Source organism: Stenella coeruleoalba (assembly GCF_951394435.1).
Source record: "Stenella coeruleoalba genome assembly, chromosome: X".
Lineage (NCBI taxonomy): Eukaryota > Metazoa > Chordata > Mammalia > Artiodactyla > Delphinidae > Stenella > Stenella coeruleoalba.
In genome coordinates this window covers 17,864,347-17,888,062 of record NC_137152.1, presented here as the reverse complement: position 1 = coordinate 17,888,062, position 23,716 = coordinate 17,864,347, and the positions used below count along the sequence as shown (strand labels likewise).

General features: G+C 39.9%; 1 protein-coding gene across 3 annotated transcripts in view; it reads right to left on the bottom strand.

The window, feature by feature from the left end:
* Positions 1 to 23,716, bottom strand: part of PDK3 (pyruvate dehydrogenase kinase 3) — a 259,141-nt gene that overhangs the window by 12,882 nt on the left and 222,543 nt on the right. For all 3 annotated transcript variants that reach the window (XM_079910041.1, XM_079910042.1, XM_079910040.1), the window contains exons 6-11: positions 17,311 to 17,388; positions 7,928 to 8,004; positions 6,534 to 6,635; positions 6,016 to 6,126; positions 3,774 to 3,887; positions 2,351 to 2,490 (exon numbers count right to left, since the gene is read on the bottom strand). In XM_079910041.1, coding sequence (XP_079766167.1) covers positions 2,351 to 2,490; positions 3,774 to 3,887; positions 6,016 to 6,126; positions 6,534 to 6,635; positions 7,928 to 8,004; positions 17,311 to 17,388 — 622 coding nt within the window. The remainder of the gene's footprint in view (positions 1 to 2,350; positions 2,491 to 3,773; positions 3,888 to 6,015; positions 6,127 to 6,533; positions 6,636 to 7,927; positions 8,005 to 17,310; positions 17,389 to 23,716) is intronic.

The following is a 23,716-nucleotide window of genomic DNA, read 5'->3' as shown; positions in this document are numbered from 1 at the left end:
CAGTTTTAGCATCAAAAAGATGGCCACTACATGCAATGACATAGGTGAACCTCACAGAAAGCCAGACACAAAAAGAGCACACACTGTATCTTCCTTTTGTTTTAAGTGCAAGCAGTGAGAGAGTCAGACACAGTGATAGGTGATAGAGTTGGAATAATTGTTACATGGTAAGGAGGGAAAAAGGAGGAGAGTCTGACTAGAAAGCAGCCTTTTCACGTGCTGGAAATACAGGTGTAAAAATTCATTAAGTTATAAACTTAAGATTTGAACACTTTTTATATATATGTTAAATATTGACTGAAACATATCAAAGCAATAAAAATCTACAACATCTGTAATCATACTTAAAAAAGAGAAAGCCAGAAACTCATTGGTCAAATTTAAGGTGGTTTTTAACTCAACTTCTTACCTTGAAAATTGGTAATTAAAGGGAAAGACTGAAATGCTTATCCTGCCTTGCCAGGAGGAACTGTACTTCAAAAGGTACCTAAATGACCTTAGTTGTTGAGGAAGAACTTTATAGGAGAATGTCAGCTAATAATTGCCAAAGGAATGATACTAACAAAAAAAGAACTCATCATTTTATAAACATTAATAAAGTTACTGATTAAGGCCAAAGTTATCAGCTGGTGCTAAAAACCATTAGGTGATGGTTGCATGGTGCCGAAATAACATGACAAAATAACAGTACGCAGATTACTTTCTGGTTGAGAAGGGAAAATTAACTATACTATGGAGGGATCAGACGGTCATCACCTGAATTACGGTCAGTCTTAACATTACTAATGGTGGATCAACCAGACATCATGGGTCTCAGAGTGTAATTCTGCAAGAGTATTTATGAAATATTCTAGCAAAAAAATGCTCCACTGAGCCTTTAGATGAACTTCCAGTTTATGGGAGATACAGGGAAAGGGGGACAAATTAAATAAAACTTCAAAGACAAAATCAAACAAATCAAGGTGGGACATTTTTGCAGGACAACTGGTATGGTCCAACAACAAAAGACTGTTCTAGATTAAAAACAGCTTGAGACCTACTCAGATGTGTTATGTGGTCTTGGAACTGATTTGTTGTTTGGACAAATCAGGGGAATTTTCATGATGAAAATGTATTGACATGGAAAGGTGGAGATGGTTAAATGAAATAAAACTAGGTTGTACAATAGTATGAAAAGTATGATCTCATTTGGGGAAAAATACACATACATGTATACAAACAGCAAAATAGCTGGAAGAACACAGATAAAGCTCTAAGAATGGTAATCTCTGGGTTATGGGAATACAGCAGTTTCTCTTTTTTTCTTTTTTTCCTTTTTTATATTTCCTAATTTTTTACAATGTTCATATACTGCTTTTCTATTACTAAAAGGTTACTTGAAATTAAACAAATAATCAGAACCCTTACTCTTGCTAGCAGAGTTGGAGCTTAAAGGCAGTCAGAAGAAAAAGAAAACTGGAAACCAAAGATTGGATTATTGTCCTTATTACCACAAAGTAGTGAAACTTGTTATTCTATGATTGATAATTTTCCTCTTTTTCATTTTTTTTATTGCGGTAAATTGTACATAAAATTTACCACCTGGTTAAGATGGTAAAAAAAATGTTTTATTAAGTGTACAGTCCAGTGGCATTAAGTACATTCACAGTGTTGTACCACCATTACCACCATCCATCTCCAGAGCTTTTTCATCCTTCTCCACTGAAACTCTGTCCTCGTGAAACACTAAATTCGCCTTCCCCCTACTCCCCAGCCCTGGCAACCACCATCCTACTTTCTGTCTCTAGGTGCCTCACGTAAGTGGAATCATACAATACTTGTCCTTTTGGATCCGGCTTATTTTACTTAGCATAATGACTTCAAGGTTTATCTATATTGTAGCATGTCAGAACTTTATTCCTTTTAAGGGCTGAATAATAATACTCTGTTAGATGGATAAACCACATTTTGTTTACCTTGACTGATAACTTTAACTTCTTTATTTTTCCAGTTTCAACCCACCTACAGACTTCCTCTAAACATTCTTCTGTGAAGTCTATGGATGATGACAAATTACAAATTAACTCCTTTTTAAAGAAGCAGGATAAACCCTGCTTACTGCTTTTGATACCTCCACAGGGCAAGGACTCCTAGAACATCAAGGCCTCTATTGGAATTGCTACTCTGGCTACCCAATTCTTGCTATCCTTCCTGTCTGGGGTGAAAAAGCTACTCCATCCTTTCTTTAGGGATCACTTTGCTTTTCCAGTGATAAAACCACAAAGATGTGGCTGAAAATATCAATCGTCTGGCTGGTACACACTGGAGAAAAATCAGATACTTTATAATAGAAAGAAAAGTGGTAAATTACTGTTTCGCCTTGTATTTGGAAGCATCCCTGGGTTCACTGCTGGGATTGCTCCAATCGTCAGCTTCAGGTGTGGTCTTGTAATGGCGCCATGCGGACTTATTAAAAACTGGAAGTCTCTCAAATGATTCACTTGAAAGAGCCTAAGGAGAAACAAAAATAGACACCAAAGGTCCACAGTGTCATCCTGCTCACATGAAATACTGACCCAAATTTTATTATTTAAGACATTAGAAACCTTATTAATATACATATTTTTAGAGTTATATTAAAATTACAGTCTAAGTAAGTTACTTAGACTGATCAGGATGAAATTAAAGCTTTTCTATGAAAGTACTGGTTTCATGAAAAACCAGTACTGAAGTACACATGAGCAAAACAAAAACTATTTTAGTTCAGTTAATACTGATGTGAGATATTCAACTGTCTTGACTATGTGGTCTTAGACCAAACACTACTGTTCACTGGGCAACTGTTCTCCCAGAGGGCCCTGAAGAAATAGTTTCATACACAGTAGATGTATAAATATAAGCTCATAAAGTGATATCAAATAGCATATCATTTATATGCATTGGCATCTAAGATACACACTCAAAATAACTGGCTATCTTATCATATAACATATAACACACTAAGCAGCTGTTAAAAGGATGAGCCAGTTCTGTATGCACTGATATGGAAAGATCTCCAAGATATGTTGGAAAGTTAAAAAAAAGCAAAGTGCTAAAATAATCATTTGTGTGAAAAAAAATCAGATTTCCCCCCATACTTTTATCAATGCAGAATCAACTTCCATGAGGCTCCACATGAAACTGGCATCCATGGTCACCCCTGGGAAAGAGAACCAGGTGGCTCTGGGCCACTGATGGGAGAGACTTTAGTTCTCCCTTTTGTAGCTTTAAAATTTTGTACTATGTGCCCATATTACATATTCAAAAAATACTCCAAATATTCTAGAGTTTAGAAGTAAATAAAAGTCTGACTCCACCAATGAATGAGAAAACTTGTTTTACAGAGAACTTTGTTATTTGATCAGACTTTTAGGTAACCATATTATGAGCACTGAATTCTTGCAACTTTGGGAAAGCCGGCAAGTTTCTAAAACAAAAGACTACGAGAATTCAGTTTATGAAAACCTGTCTCCTTTTAGATTAGTCCTTTCAATGGGTATACGATTTTTTAAAAAATCACAACTTAGAATTATGGTTTTAAAAATCAATATTTAAATTTTTACCTCTCCATGTTTCCTATTTTGCTATATCTAAGCATAAAATCAAGGGTAGGACATAACTTGGTTTTCACGTAAAACTGGAGTAAATCCGAGCTGAATATAGGAGATGATATAGTGCTATTCTCCATTAGTTATTAGAACTTATAGCTTTAAAAAGTAAAGATGGCTTCATATAACAGAAATAAAATGCAGTACCTTCAAATAAATGACAGCATCAGTACCCACGCCTTCCATAGAATAGAGTTTTAGATCTCCTTGAAAATATCTAGCATACAGACGAGAAATTGGCAAGCCGTAACCAAATCCAGCCTACCGAGAAAAGAAAATTAATACGGTGAGACGGGCACAAAATGCTAACACATCGAGTCTGAGGACCATCTGCAAGATTATAATAAATTCTTGCTTCATATTTAAAGCAAATAAATTATTGATCCAAACTTTACAATGATGTATATGCTCATCTATGGCAAACAATCTGTTTTCACCCTGCAAAAATACTTCTCACATGTTTGGAAAAGAACAGAAATACTCCGATTTTGGACTAAGGCTTTTTGAACGTTTTAAAGCAAATTGTTAGCATTGTTAAATCCCAAATCAAGTGGAATTTGAACCAGAAACCAAAGTAAACCACATCATTCCAAAGTTCCACTATGATTTCTTTGCTCAATTAAATTGAGCAGCACGGGAGTTGAAATCTAACCGTACCAAGGCTAACACAATGACAAGAAAACAATCTCCTAAGAGCTACTTCCTAAGGCTCTGAGAACGCTGCAATATTTTGACATGTGGTAGTCCATATATTCTTAGAGACAAGAAAACAATTCCAGTACCCTCCTATACCTCTATGTCATAGAACCTTGACTGTCAGTAACAGGTTGTTGGGGGAAGAAAAAAAAGGTCTCCGATATTGATAGGAATAATTGAGACTAATTTCCAACACTCTGGGGTGGAGGGGAAGGGGCTGTTCCTCAAGCTTCGACCCCTCTGATTAAGTCCACCGACAGGGTGTCAAAGGATCAACAGGAGTTGTCTGGGAGGACATTTCCGAAAAAGAAATGCGTGTGTCACGGCACAGAGCTGTAACATAGTAAGGTGTTCGATGAAGAAGTTAACGTTTCCTAGTAGTACATACCCACACGCCCACTTAAAAGCTGAGGAGACTTGACTAACTGGGAGAGATGCTAGTGGAAGCATTTCTTCAAATGGAGAGCCACCAGGCACACTGGAAGGAATACAGACATGGCCAGTGCCAGCTTGACGATAATGAGCTCAATGACCTTGGGCAAACCAGTAACCTCATTTCCTCAACTATAAAATGGGAGGTGGGATGCACATTTTTTAGAGTGTCATTTTTGCTCAGTGTCATTTAAAAAAAAAGATGACATCACAGCTGTCCTCAAGATGCTATTTTGAGACCTGTAACAGACGATCCATACTCCTTTTCAACAATTGCGGAAGGTTCTAGATTTGCCTGTAGTGTCTCTTTTTCTTTTGACATTTATTTAAGTAGGTACCAGAAACTGGTCAAGGCAATGGCCTTCAAATTGACCTTTCAAGAATTTTCTGGAATCCTATGTAAACAACTTCCTCTCCGTTTTCAATATGCAGTGTTAAACCCTGTCTAGAATAAATGATGTTAAGTGTTGGATTTTATTCATACATATAAAATATAATCTTACGTGCTTGTCAGTCAGGTACAACTTGAAAATGAAAATTTACACTCTGAACCATTTTGCAGACTGACAGATACGTTGCTGTGCTTAATGACAAAGGGTTCAGTTGTTGTTTGTCAATTAGAAACACTCAGCCGGGGGAAGAAAGTGTGGCCCTACCAGGATCTAAATGCTGCCATGGTAACCAGAGGCTTTCCTCACTTCCTGAAGGTTATTTCCACAGTGAGACAGAAAGGGCTCTGAAAATGCATACGCCACCTATATGTTTCCTGCTTATATAAAAAATTTAATGTGTTCGTAATTTAACACTTTAATTATATAAACAAATTTGGCGGGGGAAGTTCAAAGGCCCTGGGTGATTTGGGCCTCTATGGTATGCAGCGCCAAAGTGCCCAGGGCCAGCTGCAGCCAGACACGCTGTGCTGTTCCCTGCTCACCTGCTATTAAACTTCCACCCCCTCCAAGGGGAGTGCCAGGTGGTAAATGGTGCTCCAGAAGCAGTCTTAACCACAGGGAAATATTTTTTCTCTGTATTGGGGAGGTAAGTACTCAGCTCTGAGTGTTTCTTAGACACAAATTAGAGAAGAAATCTGAGTCCAAAAGAGTCATAAAGAAAGCAGCAGTGGCATAAAATTCTCCCTCCTTCAAACCATGCGGGAAACATACAAATGCAACAAGGCTAATGCGACAACCCGGGGAAAGAGCCAGCTCTGTCCCTTCTCTAGCGAATGGTCTTTCCTCTAGCAGCGGTTTCAGAGGCTTACCAGCGGCGCGGCTCTCGTAGGCTCCAGGCTAGGTCTCGGAGCAGTTGAATACATGTAGTTAAAAAGACGATCTATTTTTCGTAGTGGGACCCCACCACCTAGGTCACTTATCTGTAATGTACAAAATGTGAAAAGGAAGAAAAACAAGAAGAAGTCATCAATCTATACTTAGTAGGAGGCAAGGAGTTCATTAAATAAAGTACATACTAGATTACTCTAAACCGTGCAAGGACTTGAACCCCCAACGAAATATGGTCCCTTTGTGAACAGTGTAAAACAAAGGAGGCGGGCAAGTGGGGTTAGGCTCCAATACGCTTGGGTTTGAGATCTTGTTCAGCCCCCTAAAAAATGGGGTTCCAACGAAGTTTAAACGAGGTAGCTCAAGCCAAGGATCAAATGCAGTATCTTACAAATAAGACACTCAGTTGTCAGTTCTCCTCCCTTCCCTTTGATTCCTCGATGTTTACACACTATTAAATTAACTGATAATTCAAGTATACGTACAAATAAAGAGTTACCTTAATGGATAAGTCTTCTTTACCCAGAGTAACAAGGGTTTTAACAGCTGGGTAGCCCTCTTTTCTATCTTCATATAGTTCCACTGTCGCTCTCATTGAGTTCTGAAATCACAGAACCTTTTTTTTTAGCATGCCACCAACTCACAAACTACAACTTTAAAAAAAGAAACTGGCGAAAGGCTACCGATGCACACCGTTTCTTTGGTGGGGGGCAAAGATCAGTTGGATTTATATGGCACTCTTTTCCCCTCTAAAGAACTTAACTAAACGTGTGTTCAGAACAAGGAAAAATGTCTTGATGCTCTACTTCGTTATTATCTCGTTTTAGTCTCATCCACCATATTAAATGCTTATTTTCCTTTCCTTCCTGTTTTCGATTTTGCTTCAGGGTATTTAAATTATTCAACTCTTAACCAAGAGGGATGTTTTTATCGCGTGTAATGAGGCTGCAGAGGCTCACTGGCGTGTGCTTTAAATCCCACTATCAGTCTGCACTTACAGAGCACCCTTCCTCTAAAGAAGGCGGAAAGCCTGAGAGGATTCATGCTGCCCACAAAAATTAATCATTTGGCTGGAAAAAAAAAAAAGTAGAAGAAATGTCAGGTGAAAAGAAATTCTGAAAAAGCCACAGCTGTTGCAGAGCAAGTTCACAACTGAATGCCCATCTCAACCTTAAGTGTCACATCAGTAACATAATTTTGGGAAGCAAATCAGCATAACTGATTTTTCAGGTGTTTGGTTTAGGGTTTTACACACTGGAAGAAATGAAATTTTAGCTCAAATGCCTTCTGCCTGTAATACTGCTACTTACATGCCGTTAGCTACTGGTTAATAAAAGCAACAGCTTAAGGTATAGACAGTCTTTTCTCTTTTGGTCCAGCCCTTCCACATCTTTGCCCCCTGCCTCTGTCAGATCTTCTGAATTTTCTAAACTGACTCAAATGTGTAAAAGTGTTAACGTATCTTTCAGGACCGGAACAACTGATAATGCACCGACATGGTTAATGTTCAGAAACATAAAGATGCATAAACATGTTTTTATTTTGATCTGACTACCACCAATAAAGCCTTTGCCAGATCTGGAAACTAAAAAGCATCTCTAAGCTCATCTCTGAAGAAAGAACAGTATGGATTTTACATAAAGCCACTGAAGCTTTTATTTTACAATTAAGCTTCAAAATCAATATGTACTAATATTCATGAAGACTATACTATACACAGCAAATTTTCACCTCAGAGTATACAAATTATAAAACCCACAGGGCATCAGAAATAGAATTTTTAAAATGGTTATGCAAAACCTTTTTCTTATGCTAATCTGATGAATCCATTATGCCCTGAATCAAAGTAATTTAAAATGAAGACTTCTTTCCATGTTTTTAAATTCCACTTACCTTGAACAACTCAAATAGCATGTGAAACAGATGTGAGGGCACATAAACTACCTGAATAGGTTTGTCTGGAGCTTTGGCTGAAAACAGAGACAAAACCGTCCATGAGTAAGGATCAAAACTAGAAGAAAGTCAAGAATGTTCTTTGCATCCTTTCTTCCAAGTACATAAAAAAAGAACTCTACAAAAGGCCAACGTAGGTTTCCAACTCTAAAGGCAGGGCTGAGCAAAAGCATGTGCTTTGAAGTCCAACAAACTTGGGGTGAAATCCAGTTCCTTCACTTACCAGCTATGTGACCTTAGGCAAATTTCTCTCTTTGGAACTTAGTTGAGCAAAACTGGAATATCATCACCTACGTCCTAATGTTCAGAGCATTACATAAGGTCATCCAAATATCACTTGGTGTTTCTCAAAATGGGGGACACCCTCCACCACCACCACTGACCCCAGTGGTCAGCCAGGGGAATGTGAAGCCACAGAGGTAGAGGGGTACGTCCTCTTGGAGACTTGGACTAAACAGTAATGTCAAGTTCTGTTAAATTATGACAAACGAGGCATACTACTCGCAGCTAGCAGACCAACTCCCAGAGACCTACAGTCCTTTCTCCTTGTGTCAGGGATCTTCTGAGGAAAATCCGAGAAACCCAGAATCCCAGAGTAGGATATAGAGTAGATAATAGAAAATTTAGGCTTTCCTCCTCCTCGTGACCTGAAATCATTAAGAGACCAAAACTACGTAAGCTTTCTCAAGTAGAACACCCATGTTATGATTTCAACCTAACTACTTCCTCTAATAAAGTGAGTAATTAATAGTAATATAAAGGAGAGCAATCATTTGTTTGCTTCTTAGCAGTTTACAAAGAGCTTGCACATACATTACCCAAATGAACTCTCATGACAATACTGTGTGGCTCATAGGGTGGGTGGCTGGGGACACAGGCTTTGCTGAGGTTATGCAACTGGCCTGCCATAATGGAGGAGGCCTGGAACTGGACACCTGAACTAAGAGTTTTTGATTCTAAATCTTGAACCTTTTGATGATCAGTTATTTTTTAAACTACTAAGTAATATATACAGCAATATCCCCTTGTCCATGGTTTCGCTTTCTGCAGTTTCTGTTACCCATGGTCAAACGAGGTTCGAAAATATTAAATGGAAACTTCTAGAAACAAACAATTCATAAGTTCTGAGTGGTGTGATGAAATCTCATGCCTTCCTGATCTGTCCTGCTCAGGACGTCTATCATCCCTTTGTCCAATAGATCCCGCCCATTAGACACTTAGTAGCCACCTTGGTTATCACATCAATGTCACAGTATTGTAGTGCTTATGTTTAAGTGACACTTATTTTATTTAATAGTGGCCCCAAAGTGCAAGAAGAGTGATGCTGGCAATCAAAACTACAGTGAGGTATCACACCAGTCAGAATGGCCATCATCAAAAAATCTACAACAATAGATGCTAGAGTGGGTGTGGAGAAAAGGGAACCCTCATGCACTATTGGTGGGAATGTAAACTGGTACAGCCACTATGGAGAACAGTATGGAGGTTCCTTAAAAAACTAAAAATAGAGCTACCATATGATCCTGCAATCCCACTCCAGGACATATATCCTGAGAAAACCATAATTCGAGAGATACATGCACCCCAATGTTCACTGCAGCACTATTTACAATAACCAAGACATGGAAGCAACCTAATGTCTATCGACAGAGGAATGGATAAAGAAGATGTGGCGTGTACACACACACACACACACACACACACACACACACATACACACACACAATGGAATATTACTCAGCCATAAGAAAGAATGAAATAATGCCACTTGCAGCTACATGGATGGACCTAGAGATTATCAAACTAAGTGAAGTCAGACAGAACAAAGACAAATACCATATGATATCACTTATATGAGGAACCTAAAATACGATACAAATCAACATATCTACGAAACAAAAACAGACTCACAGATATAGAGAACAGACTTGTGGTTGCCAAGGGGGAGGAGGGGTAGGGAAGGGAAGGAATGGGAGTTTGAGACTAGCAGATGTAAACTATTATATATAGGATGGATAAACAACAAGGTCCTGCTGTATAGCACAGAGAACTATATTCAATATCTTGTGATAAACTATAATGAAAAAGAATGTCTATATATGTATAACTGAATCACTTTCTGTACAGCAGAAATTAACACATTATAAGTCAACCATATTCAATAAAAAATATTAAAACTAAAAAAGGTTTTGACTTTTATTATCAGTTCCTATGGATTCTCAGCACGTGAAATTCTGTTTTATCTAATATTACATATTGCTTCATATATATACATGTACAACAATCAATCTGCTGTACACTTGAAACTAACACATTATATGTCAACCATATTTCAACAAAAATTAAAAAAATAAAGTGGGTTCCCTGTAGAAAAAATAAAAAAGATGAACACTGATTGTGTTGGTAACATAACCAGGTAAATATTGCTCACTGCAGATTGGCCACAGGAATAGACCAGGGTGACATTTCTTTCCCTATGAGCCCAATGTGTCATGAGTCATGTGTCACTTGAAGGAGAATATTACCAGCCTTAAGGTGAAATGGATTCACTTTATCCACCTCCAACTGCTCAAAATCATGTTACCTTTTAAGGTTGCCGAATATTTGGACCATGTCTTTCTGATACTCCTCTTCTTGGGTAACCGGACAAGAGACATATGCTTTCCTTGCCACATCACTGAGATCTTCCAGCCTCTTTTCTATTGCATGGGATCCATTCCATTCTTTAAGATTTTTCAAATTAGAATCAACTGCTTTCCAAACATGCTGCACAGCCATCATCCTCAAATTGTTTTTGATTGAGGTTCTAGAGTATTTTTTGCTATTTCTTATACCTACATTATACACACCATTAGGTCAGTCACGTAAACTACCTCAGAAAGCTATGCATGGGAAATACATTTCTCAGTCCTTATACCTCTGATTCACTTGATTGGAGGTTTCACCAGGTACAGAATTTGGATTTGAAATCAATTTCTTTCAGCATTTAGAAAGGCAGGGGGAGGGACTTCCCCGGTGGCGCAGTGGTTAAGAATCCGGCTACCAGTGCAGGGGACACGGGTTCGAGCCCTGGTCCGGGAGGATCCCACATGCCACAGAGCAACTGAGCCCGCGCTCTAGAGCCCGCGAGCCACAACTACTGAAGCCCACGTGCCTGGAGCCCGTGCTCCGCAACAGGAGAAGCCACTGCAGTGAAAAGCCCGTGCACCACCACGAAGACCCAACACAGCCAAAAAAAAAAGGCAGGGGGGAGGGAGAGGGGTCTTCTGACCATGACAGCGCAGCTGAGAAGTTTAATGCCAGTCAGGTTTCCATTCATGCTGCTGGTTTTTCGCCCGAGGTCTGATACATCTTGGTCGTAAAATTCTTGTTGAAGAATGAGGAACCGGATTGTTTGTTTGAGAGAGCTGGTGTTGATCTCCCCCTAAGTGGGAAGGCTGACGTGGAGCTCTGTGTACCTGGTCAAGACTTTTCCACTGGCTTTAGGATGAGCGGACAGCAAGCTGGCCTCTGACCAGAGGGTCCCCCAAATGCCTGAATGAAGAGGGCTTTACTTTGGGATGATGACACTCACACGAACAGACCTAGTTTTACCCAGGTTCTTGAAGAAACTACTTTGATTTTTGCCCAGGGGAAAATGCTCGTGGATGTTGGCAGGCAGAGCACAGCCAGAGTCAAGCTGCTTCCCATCACCCATCCTTACTCCACCTGAGACCAGCTTTCAATCAACCCCCATCTTTTACCTTCCCTATCCAGTCCCTGACACTTCCCAGCTCTGCTCCCAGAGTCCCTCCAGGATCATCTGATGCCATTTCTGCTGCAGCCTCCTCTTTCGTGGCTTCTTCTGCTCCGTCCCATTAATCAGCCAGTGTACTTCTATCTCGTTACCCTTTGGCAGGAGGTGGGATCAATGGCCCACTGACGAGTCCCCCTGGTTTCTTTGCTGTTTTTCTTTGTATTCCTTTACTGTCTTTTTAACGGAGCCCTAGGAGCACACTGAATGCTTAGACTATCTTGTACCGAAAGGCATGATTAGTTATATAAATAACCTTCGGAAGTCAACCTTTTCACTCCAGATCTCAGGGAACTTAAAATACCTTTGATAGCTTTGTTTTGTTTGTTTGTTTTCAGTTCAACCAGCATTCTCTAGGAGCCATCTGACAGCTTGCTCAGTTACTTGTACTTTTCTTTGAGAACATTATCGTTTAGATGTCTTTCCGTCCTTTTATTATTTTTTATTTATTTTTAAAATAAATTTAAATTTAAAATAAATTATTTGGCTGCGTTGGGTCTTCGTTGCTGCGCACAGGCTTTTCTCTAGTTGTGGTGAGTGTTGTTGCAGTGCACAGGCTTCTCATTTGTGGTGGCTTCTCTTGTTGCGGAGCATGGGCGGTAGGCATGTGGGCTTCAGTAGTTGTGGCACGCGAGCTCAGTAGTTGTGGCACGTGAGCTCAGTAGTTGTGGCTCGTGGGCTCTAGAGCACAGGCTCAGTAGTTGTGGTGCACGGGCTTAGTTGCTCCGCAGCATGTGGGATCCTCCCGGACCAGGGCTCGAACCCGTGCCCCCTGCATTGGCAGGCAGATTCTTAACCACTGTGCCACCTGGGAAGTCCCTTTCTTTCCTTTTTTTTTTTTTTTTTTTTTTGCGGTACGTGGGCCTCTCACTGTTGTGGCCTCTTCTGTTGTGGAGCACAGGCTCCGGACGTGCAGGCTCAGCAGCCATGGCTCACGGGCCCAGCCGCTCCACGGACCGGGGCACGAACCCATGTCCCCTGCATCGGCAGACGGACTCTCAACCACTGCGCCACTAGGGAAGCCCCCTTTCTTTCCTTTTAAAACCATGTCAAATGTCTTTGTCCATGACTCTTCCCTAATCCTGGGTCGAGGAGCTTTTCCATAGTAGACCCTTAATAGATGTTGGCTGGCTTTCTAAAATAAGACATAAATGGAATATGAATTTTCCATCTAAGGGTACATTTTAAAAAGTCAATGGAAAAATGGCGCAGGTTTTTCATGCTCAAGACTCAAGAAATAATAAAGTCCCTATTTGCACAGTCATTGCTCCAAATGCCATTAGTTGAAACGACATTTAATAAGTGCCAAAAACTCTACATAGGATATAAAGAGTTTTATCTTCAGACAGTTCTCCTATATGCATGAAAAAAAATACTGGTGGCTAAGCAGAAAAAATTCATTTAAGAGAAGCCTGATCCACGGCTGGTTGAACCCATGGATGTGGAAGCCTTAGATATGAAGGGCTGACTACACTATGCCATTTTATATAAGGGACTTCAGCATCCATAGATTTAGGAATTCCCGGGGGTTCCTGGAACCAGTCACCTGCAGACACCAAGGGAGGGCTGCATACTGATAGGAATTGAACACATTCCGTTTCTAAAATGAGCACTGTACGTATTTCACTGGGTTAACATAAGGGTTAAATGAGATAAGTGATAAACTAGTTTACACAGAGCCTGCCACATAGTAAGCAGCCAATACCTGTTGGCTATTACCACTACTAAAACATTAATTTCGACAGTGTTAACAGCGCTACCAGTAATGGCTTTCTTATTCTCGTGTAGAACCACCTGACTAAAAATATCCACAAAAGTATCCAATTTGAGAAAACTAGAGGTCAAAGACTCCAGGATAGACGCACACCTTTCCTACGAACCCTCTTACAACAAAATTTACATAGTGCGAACTGAAATCTTTACTTTTCCAACCAAACCTGAAGCTATAAATCAACCCTCTTGACAGGAAAGACTAATCTAGAAATGGTGAAAAAATGCAAGTGTGGCAACCATACGTCTTCTCTTTCCCAAGTCAACCCTGACTTCCAGTAACCACCCTTTATTAAATGTCCAGCACGTGCCTGGCGTTCTGCTTGAGGCCTTAGAAACATTATCCTTTTCTCACCTCACAAGGAGAGCTGACAGATGAGGAATGTGGGTGTCACAGCAGCAAAGTGACTTGTCTCCTAAGTGTCAGAATCCAGATTTCCACCACCTGGCTGGCTACAAAGTTCACCTCTTCCCTCTAAGCCACGCTGCCTTACCACACGGATGCCGAGAATGTAAGGTAAAAAGGTTTATTTGCTTAATGCTTTGGCAACCGATTTCTCAAGAGAATGAGAGTGTTGAGAACAAGCACGGTAGAATGGCTACCCATCTTTGGAGCAACCCACATGGGTTGCCGCGGGTAGCTAATCAGAAATATTTGAAACCTGATGTAAGGTAAATAAAATTCTGTTGTTTTTAATCTTCCTGTGAAATGTACTACCAAAAGAATAAAAAAGAAGTTTACTACAGCTAGCTCCCAATATTCAGAACGCTAGTGATGACCGTAAATAATGATGGTGCTCACACAGTACGTTCTGCATAATCCTATTTACTACTTTCTCAGGGGTCTGCATTGGGAAAGGAAAAAATCGAAACTTCAGAAAAAGAGATCATAGGGCAAACTCACAGAACTTAAATTCTCAGGTACCAGCAAACTGTTCTTTGGGATTCATGGCAGCGTTGGTCCTCTGAAGTGCAGAGCACAGGGGAATGGAACCATCCTGAAAGGGGATGCTATGCTAGTTCACACGGGCTCTGAAAATGAATCCACAGAATCTGGATCTGACTCCTCGCCGGAAAACAGTCACACACACTCTCTCTCCGTGACAAAGCCCGTGTCTGCTTAAGGTGTTCAGGACCAACCTCTGACCTCCGTCTCTAACACGGAGCTTGTTAGAGCTCAACTGCAGTGCTTAACCACACTCACAAAGAGCTTTGGCATTCAAGAAATAATAGAAATCGTAAATACATCCCCCAAAGCAACAGGAAACTAGAAGCTACCTATAACCACCATTTCTCTTAGTGATGGGAAAAAGGGCTTCAAAAATCACGCATGAGACAGTGCCAAAAATGGTTGGAAAGCTTCTCCCCTGGTGGGGTGCACTGCCCGTTGTGACAGCCTCGCTGGGAAGGAACGTGCTGACCTGGCTGGCACCCAGGAATCAGCAAGACCAGGCTCGCTGCTCTGGCCTTCAGAGTGAGTGAGGTTACCATTCATGCAAACGAGCAATTAATTACTACCGGTGAGTTTAAGTTCCATGTTTGACAGATAGAAATCAGGACAGTGAGGTCAGGCTCCGCCTAGCCAGTAGGAAGAAATAGAATATTAAGATGCTTCTACTCAGGAATGCTCAAGCAAAATCCACTTGGTGCTAGAGGTATATTTCTTCAAAATAGGGGTGCAACTGTTCTCAGAGAACCCAACAGACTTTGAAAGTGGCATCGATTCCACACCTCCTAGTAGAACGTAGGGGCAGTTGTCCTATGACGGCAGCCTGAAGTCTTCACATTCTGAACTCAGTATAAGAGAAATCAATTTTTGGAATATTTTTGAGAGGGAATGTGGTTTATCTTTAATGCCATACCCTAAGACCCCATACCCTAAGACTCAGTCGTTCCACACTTCTAAGAATCTAGCCTACAGAAATACTTCCACGCGTTCATAGGTTTTCCCACGCTCCAAATACATACATACACACACACACACACACACACACACACACACACATACCCCTTCATGCCTCATTATATGGAATATGGGAAAATCAGAAATCCACCCAATGAGAAACGATTAAATAAATTATGATAATCTACACTACGGATAATCTCTAAATGACACTAATACATGCAAAGATCTTTAAGGTGAAGTGAAATACACAAGTTAAAGAACATGTATGGTTTTAGCCTCATTTATGTAAAAAACAAAACTCTGTATGGGAGCAGAGTAGTGGGGACTTTCACTTTTTACTCTATATTTATGTTTGTATTTTTAGAGATAAGTATGTCTCTTTCATAACTTACAAATAAAAAAATAAAAGTAACATGTAAATATAGTTTCACACAACTAATATAAAAATTAGCTAAAACCCCCCTATCCAGAGAGCTGCTGTTTGTATTTTGGTGGTAAAAATCCTTCGACTTATTATCCAATGAACTTGCACTATTACAAGCTTTTATAGCCTGTGGTTAAAAATTCAACTTTTCTCAAACATTAAATATTCTTTAAAGCATTGTTTTGAATGGTTGCATACTATTCTATCTTATGGGTATACCAGAATTTATTTAAATAATTCCCTATTGTGGAAAACTTGGGTTGTTTTCTAATTTTTCTCTGTAAGAAAACTACTCTGATCATCATTCTTATACATGTATCTGTGCACACCTCTATTTTCTTTTTTTTAACATCTTTATTGGAGTATAACTGCTTTACAATGGTGTGTTAGTTTCTGCTTTACAACAAAGTGAATCAGCTATACGTATACATATATCCCCATATCTCCTCTCTCTTGCATCTCCCTCCCAACCCTCCCTATCCCACCCCTCTAGGTGGTCACAAAGCACCGAGCTGATCTCCCTGTGCTATGTGGCTGCTTCCCACTAGCTATCTATTTTACATTTGGTAGTATATATATGTCCATGCCACTCTCTCACTTTGTCCCAGCTTACCCTTCCCCCTCCCCGTGTCCTCAAGTCCATTCTCTACGTCTGCGTCTTTATTCCTTTTTTTTTTAAGTATTGGTTCTAGACAGATTTAAAAAATTTTTCATGACTTTCGCATATTTTTTATTTATTTGCTTTTATTTTTTGGCACTCCAAGGGGCATGCGGGATCTTAGTTCCCCGACCAGGGATCGAACCCGTGCCCCCTGCAATGGAAGCGCAGAGTCTTAACCACTGGACCACCAGGGAAGTCCCTATTTTCTCTTAATAAATTTTCTGAAGTTTATTTACTGGACCAAAGAATATAACCATTATTACTTTAACTTACTGGGCCAAAGAGAAAGAACATTGTTAGCCTGTTTTTTTAAAGAAAGGCTATACCAATTTAAACGTAGATCAGAAATGTGTAAATTTGGGGGACAGAGTATTTTTCTGGGCAGCAATTCAAAGCATTAAAATGTTTTAATCACCGCCACTTTGAAAGACAAAAATGGCATTCCTCTATGTTCTTCTTTGTACTTCTTTGATTAGTAAACACTTTTCTACATGTTTATTGACTGTTTGCACTGGTTATTTTGAGAACTGCTTATTTACATCTCTGTGCATCTTCCACCTTGATTACTTCTGTTCCAAGAGCTTGGAGCTCTAACAGAGAACACATTCCTGTACAAAAACTCACTGACCAGAGATATAAAAAAGGTTTTAAAAACACAGAAAGAGGAAAAAGCAGCACAATTTTAGGATCTCACTGAAATATAGCTCAGGTATGATCAGTTTTTTAGTCAGCTTCTTTGTATTTAAGGCTGAAATTATTTTTCTTTTACCATTGAATTCTTCAACTTCCAGCTCTGGAGCTACCAGATAATACTGTTCACAAAGCATCTTGGCAGTTTCATATGCATCTGCAAAGAGAGAGAAAAGTTTAGCTGCTGCACTAACAGCATGGACTCAGACAGACAGACTCAATAAAATAAAGAAACAAGGACAATCTGTAACCTGACAGATTTAGAATTAATCAACTACTGCCTTAAAAAATAGCCCTTTTTGGCTACAATAGAATTACAATAACTGAACCAAAATTTCTCTTTCAGTTTTAATGACCACAACAATATCAAAATACTGCACTAATGATGACATAGCCAGCTTTATACCAAACATGGCTTTAACTTTTAAATATTCCTAAGAGGCATTTTTCATGAAAGATCTATAAACTCAAGACTATACTTCTGAACAGCATGCAACCTGACTAAACTGTAGCAAAAAGATATTTGCTGTGATTTCAAAAATAATAATGGCAACCATCTTAAGATTTGCCAATTATCTGTAAATTAAACGTCAACAAGTATTTGCTAAATGAACAGGTTTCCACGAGCCACACAATTTAAGTTATTGGAGACGTTACTCTTGCTTTGAAATGTCCTCTAAATCGAATATACTTCAATAAAATTAAAACACTTTTTAAATGTCCTTTAAGTTAGTTAAAGGTAACAGGTTGGGGCTGTTATTTTATCAAAGTCTGAGGAGGAACAGTTTGCTTTTGAAAGAAAAAAAAAAAAAGGACAAAGGGTAAGAAGATCAGAACCATTACAGAGATGAATAGAAGAGGGAATTCAGGAAGGTACATCCAAAAGATGGGGAACAAATTCAGAAAGCTACAGTGCATTATTTTACACTGCATGTGTGCTTTTCTCTTGAACTATAAACAATTTGAGGTCAGGGTTTCTGTCTTACACTTGTTTCATAACTCACATAGAACTTATTTCATGCCTGTTAGCTAGTCAATAAATATTCCTTGGTTTGATAAATTTTAAACCTTTTGATGATCTACTTTTTTTAAAAAACAGCTTTATGGAGATACAATTCTCACATCATACAAATCATCCATTTAAAGTGCACATGCAATTCAATGATTTTTAGTGTATTCGCAGAGTTGTGCGTGCATCACCACAATTAATTTTACATTTTTCATCACCCCCAAAAGAAGCTCCACAACCATGAACAGTCATTACCCCCGCACCCAGCCCTAGGCAACCACGGATCTGCTCTATCTCTATAGGTTTGCTATCCTGGACATTTCATATAAATGGAACCATACAATATGTGGCCTTTTGTGACTGGTTTCTTTCACTCAGCATAATGTTTTCAAGGGTCATCCATGTTGTAGCATACATCAGTACTTCATTCCTTTTTATTACTGAATTAATATTGTATTATGCAAATATGTCACATTTTGTCTATTCATTTATCCATCAACAGACATTTGGATTGTTTCCACTTTTTGGATATTACAAATGAACGTTCACATGTTCATTCATATTGCTATGAACATTCATGTCCAAGTTTTTTTAGTGAAGATGTGTTTTCACTTCTCTTGGGTATAGACCTAGGAGAGAAAAATTGCTTGATCATATAGCAGCTGTATGTTTAAACGTTTGAAGGACAGCCAGACTGTCTTCCAAAGTGAGGAGATTTTTTAAGTTCCACCTTTACAATTTCTGAAGATCAGATATTCAAATTACTTTAAAATGCTTCATGATTGCATTTGCAATGTCCTCAAGTGTATATCAGCTCTTTGGAGACAGGTTTGTACTTCTTTTATATTCCCCATGTCAGTAGTGTGCATAGAGTAGATAATTAAGATTCAAGCGTTAAGAGGAAAGAGGGAAGGAAGGAAGAAAGGGGGAAAAATAAGCCTGACAGAATTTAAATACATTAAAAATTGACAATGTCAATCTAAAATAATACAAAAGATAAGATTAGGGTATGTTCAGACTATAAGGTTTGGTTCATTTCCCTCCTATTGCTACTAAGTTTAAATTTTACATAATATTTGACCTCAGAGGAAAAATTCTCATTTTATTAAACTTTCAGAATTAAACCACTATAGGGACTTCCCTGGTGGTGCAGTGGTTAAGAATCCGCCTGCCAATGCAGGGGACATGGGTTCAAACCCCGGTCCGGGAAGATCCCACATGTCGCGGAGCAACTAAGCCCATGCGCCACAACTACTGAGCCTGTGCTCTAGAGCCTGCGAGCCACAACTACTGAGCCCACGTGCCACAGCTACTGAAGCCCGCACGTCTAGAGCCCGTGCTCCACAAGAGAAGTCACTGCAATGAGAAGCCCGCGCATCGCAACGAACAGTAGCTCCCCCTTGCTGCAATTAGAGAAAGCCCACGTGCAGCAACAAAGACCCAACACAGCCAAAAATAAATAAATAAATTCATATTAAAAAAAGAGAATTAAACGACTATAAAGAACCACAGATAGAGACATCAGAATCTCTCTGACAAGATGAAATAATGAAGGACAGCCAAAGGAAACGTAGCAAAAGGAGAAAAAAATTTAAAAAGAGTTGATTGGTGTGAAAACAGACATCAAAGTGGACTGTAGTTAAATCCTAACAAAGAAAATTACAATTTAGAATTATATTAAGTTCGCAAGTTTTTTTGTAGGGTATAGTAAAACTCATCAAACATCTGTACAGTTCTTTTGGAAAAATCAAGATTCACTCTCTGTGCTGGGGCTATACCACCAAACAATGCTACATCTCCACCTAGCGACGTAACAGCACAAAGCTGACCAAGAACTCCCAACACTTACACCAATAAATACTGAAATCTACAAATGATGCTTCCTTATCCATATAAAATGCCAATACGTCTCCACAAAGCAACTCCTCCAAGGATAGGACACCTTTAAAGATGTTTAAACTGCTCTTCCATTCACCAAAAAACAGGAAACGAGCCCAACTCCACTAAATGTGCTAGTTCCTCATGGCATTATGAAGAGAAAGTATGACACAAATGTAACATGTGGAAGATAGGAGAGTCCAGATAGATGCAGCCAACTTGAAACTCAAAGACTCAATATGGTTCCTGAAACCACATGAGTAAGAATTTTTCAAGCATTACCACAAATTACAGTGTATCAATGCTGTCACTGACAACTGCATTATGATCCTTGAAAAACTCAAGACACGACAATGAGACTCACATATACCAGCCAGCCAGAAGTTTTCTGGGGGCAGTACTGGTAAAAGCTATATTCACATGCATCTTATAAATTCCCGGGGCATATCATAATGCCTTGGGCACCATACACACCCAGTGAGCATCTGTTAAACGGAACAATCCTGCCCATGCAAAGATTCTCCAGGTTCAATCAATTATACTGATTCGAGATGTTCTTTTTGGTCAGACTGGGAACTAGTGGGCTAGAGTGGTTCCCAAACCCGTGTGTGTGCGTAGAATTCATTAGCAAGTTAAAAAAAGAAGTATAGGTTAAACGAACCCCTGGAGGTGCTGATGCAGTAGCTCTGTGTTGAGGCCTGGGAATCCACAGATTTCAAAAATTCTGAAGAGAAGGTAGATTTGGAGACCACTGGCCTAGAAAGTCAAGGCTGGGTCATGCTAATTCTATCACTGTCACTCCCAGGCCATGAATGATCATGGAGTACTGAGGAGTATGACAGCACATATATACTCAAATAGGATACTTCTGTTTAAGTAAAGTACCATAAGAATGGAAAAGTTTTTTAAAAATCACCAACATAACAACCAAACTTCAACTACTGGCTTAAAAATTCACTTCCTTTATATCTAGAGTAAAATGCAAGTTCTACTAACAATAAGCTTTCTAATAAAACTTTTCTATTGTTTAAATAGAAACCAAAATCTTAAAATACGATAATTTATCAAATTACTTTTATCTGCAATATATTTGAGTCACTATTTACCACCCAATCTTTAAAATGAAATATCAGGAAATGATTATTACTGCCACTGAACATAAGTGCTTTTCATTGTTTTAAGAACCTGTTTTCAAGGGAAATAAGGTACCGATGATAAAGTAACAAACAAAAATGTAGGGGTAGGGACTTCCCTGGTGGTCCAGTGGCTAACACTCCATGCTCCCAAGGCAGGGGGCCCGGGTTCGATCCCTAGTCAGGGAACTAGACCCCACATGCCACAATTAAGACTTTGCATGCTGCAACTAAAGATTCCACATGCCTCAATGAAGATCCCACGTGCTGCAACTAAGACCTGGCATGGCCAAATAAATAAATAATTTTAAAAAAAGAAAAAAAAAAACTGTAGGTGTAGCACATTTCTACTTCCCCAGGATAGAATACCCAAACTATAAACACATAAGGCTAAAACTAAAAAAGACTGAGCCATAAAGAGTAAGGTGAAGGTTCACATGGCAACCAGCCCAACAGATCCACTGTAGCCACAAATCAGTTTTAAGAAGCACACAGGAAAATTTAAGTGTATGGACACTATTTTATTAGATGTTTTTACTAGAAGCTATGCAAAATTCACCAGAGGACCCTGCTATCAAATACTGGACTGGCCAAAAAGTTCATTCGGGTTTTTCCATATGATCTCGAATGAACTTTTTGGCCAACCCAATATTAGCCTCTATCACAAATACATGCCATTGTTTGTTTACAGATATCTTATAAGAGACTGGACAAAGATGAAATTTGAGTGAGAAGACAAACATGAACAGGATATCCAAAACCATAAAGCTCGAGTTTAAGAAACAATGCCTGGGGCTTCCCTGGTGGCGCAGTGGTTGAGAGCCCGCCTGCCGATGCAGGGGATGCAGGTTCGTGCCCCGGTCCGGGAAGATCCCACGTGCTGCAGAACGGCTAGGCCCGTGAGCCATGGCCGCTGAGCCTGCGCGTCCGGAGCCTGTGCTCCGCAACGGGAGAGGCCACAGCAGTGAGAGGCCCGCGTATCGCAAAAAAAAAAAAAAAAAAAAAAGAAAGAAACAATGCCTGAACAAGATAAAGGTAAACGACCACAAAGCATTAGAGTCACAGGTATGCTGCTTTTTTTTTTACTCCTTCATTTTATTTATTTTTTAAAATTAATTTTTATGGGAGTATGCTTTCTTAAAAGCAGCATACTTTACAATGTATGCTGCTTTTAAGAAACACTTTTAAGGGCTTCCCTGGTGGCGCAGTAGTTAAGAATCCACCTGCCAATGCAGGGGACACGGGTTCAAGCCCTAAGGCCATGCACCACAACTACTGAGTCTGCACTCTAGAGCCCGCGAGCCACAACTACTGAGCCCGCGTGCTGCAACTACTGAAGTCCGCATGCTTAGAGCCCATGCTCCGCAACAAGAGAAGCCACTGCAGTGAGAAGCCCACGCACCACAACAAAGAGTAGCCCCCGGCTCGCCGCAACGAAGACCCAAAGCAACCAAAAAAAAAAAAAGAAACGCTTTTAAGTCACAAAGCAATTCTAATAAGGTATGTCTATCATTACTTACCCAAAACCCATCTCGAGTGGGAAGCATCAGGGGTTTTTCTGAAGTGCTAGACCCTCTCCCACTGCCCAAAGCGCAGCCAACTGGAGAAGTGGGGGGCAGAGCATCTAATGTACGGGCGACCAATCCACAGGCTGACTAGAATCCTAAAACCTGCGGTTGTGGGCAAAAAGACGGGCTGAGCCGATGAAATTCATCCTGTGCGAATTCAGGATGGAGACACTCAGGCAGGGCAGAAGGCAAAAGGAAACACTTATTAGAGTTATGATGATCTAGGCCTGGAGTGCCTGTCACTGCCCTAAACAAGCTGCCCTAAAAAGGCTGCCAGTCTACAGACAAGAGTGGGGCTGAGGGGCTGTGACTTGACAAACCCACTTACACAGAAAAAAACCCTTGCTTTCTGTTTCCCAGTTCCAATTTCTATAGCTCCGACTACAAAGTGGTTCCTGCCCTAGGATTACCATGGGACCAACTAGGTTCTTTTAATACATCTGTCTCTTGAGTTGGTGGGAGTGGGTCTCTGTTACTTGCAACCTGAAGAGCCCGGAGTGAGAGCACAAGACGTTATTTCTGAACCAGAATAATGACATGCTCTGCAGAAACTGTTTGTGTGCTATTACGCTAAGCCCAGCAATAAGAGCATTTAGGAACAACACAGGCAAGCTAACGTCGCTGTGAGAGCTGACTTTTGTGCCAAGTATTTGTTTGTACCTTTAAAACGATCTTATCACAGGATTTTCCATTTTGTTTCCTGGTTTCTTACACAGAAAGGAGGGAAGAGGGTCACAATGGAAGGCACCTCCCAGAGGATAATAGGAGCTGCTCTACAACACTAATTCTAGCATTCACTGCCACGAGGCTATAATTTGCAGATGTGTGAAGGCAGATATTAGTGTGCTAAATAAGCAGCGAGGGGGCCTGCTTCAGTGTCCTGCACGTTCAATTACG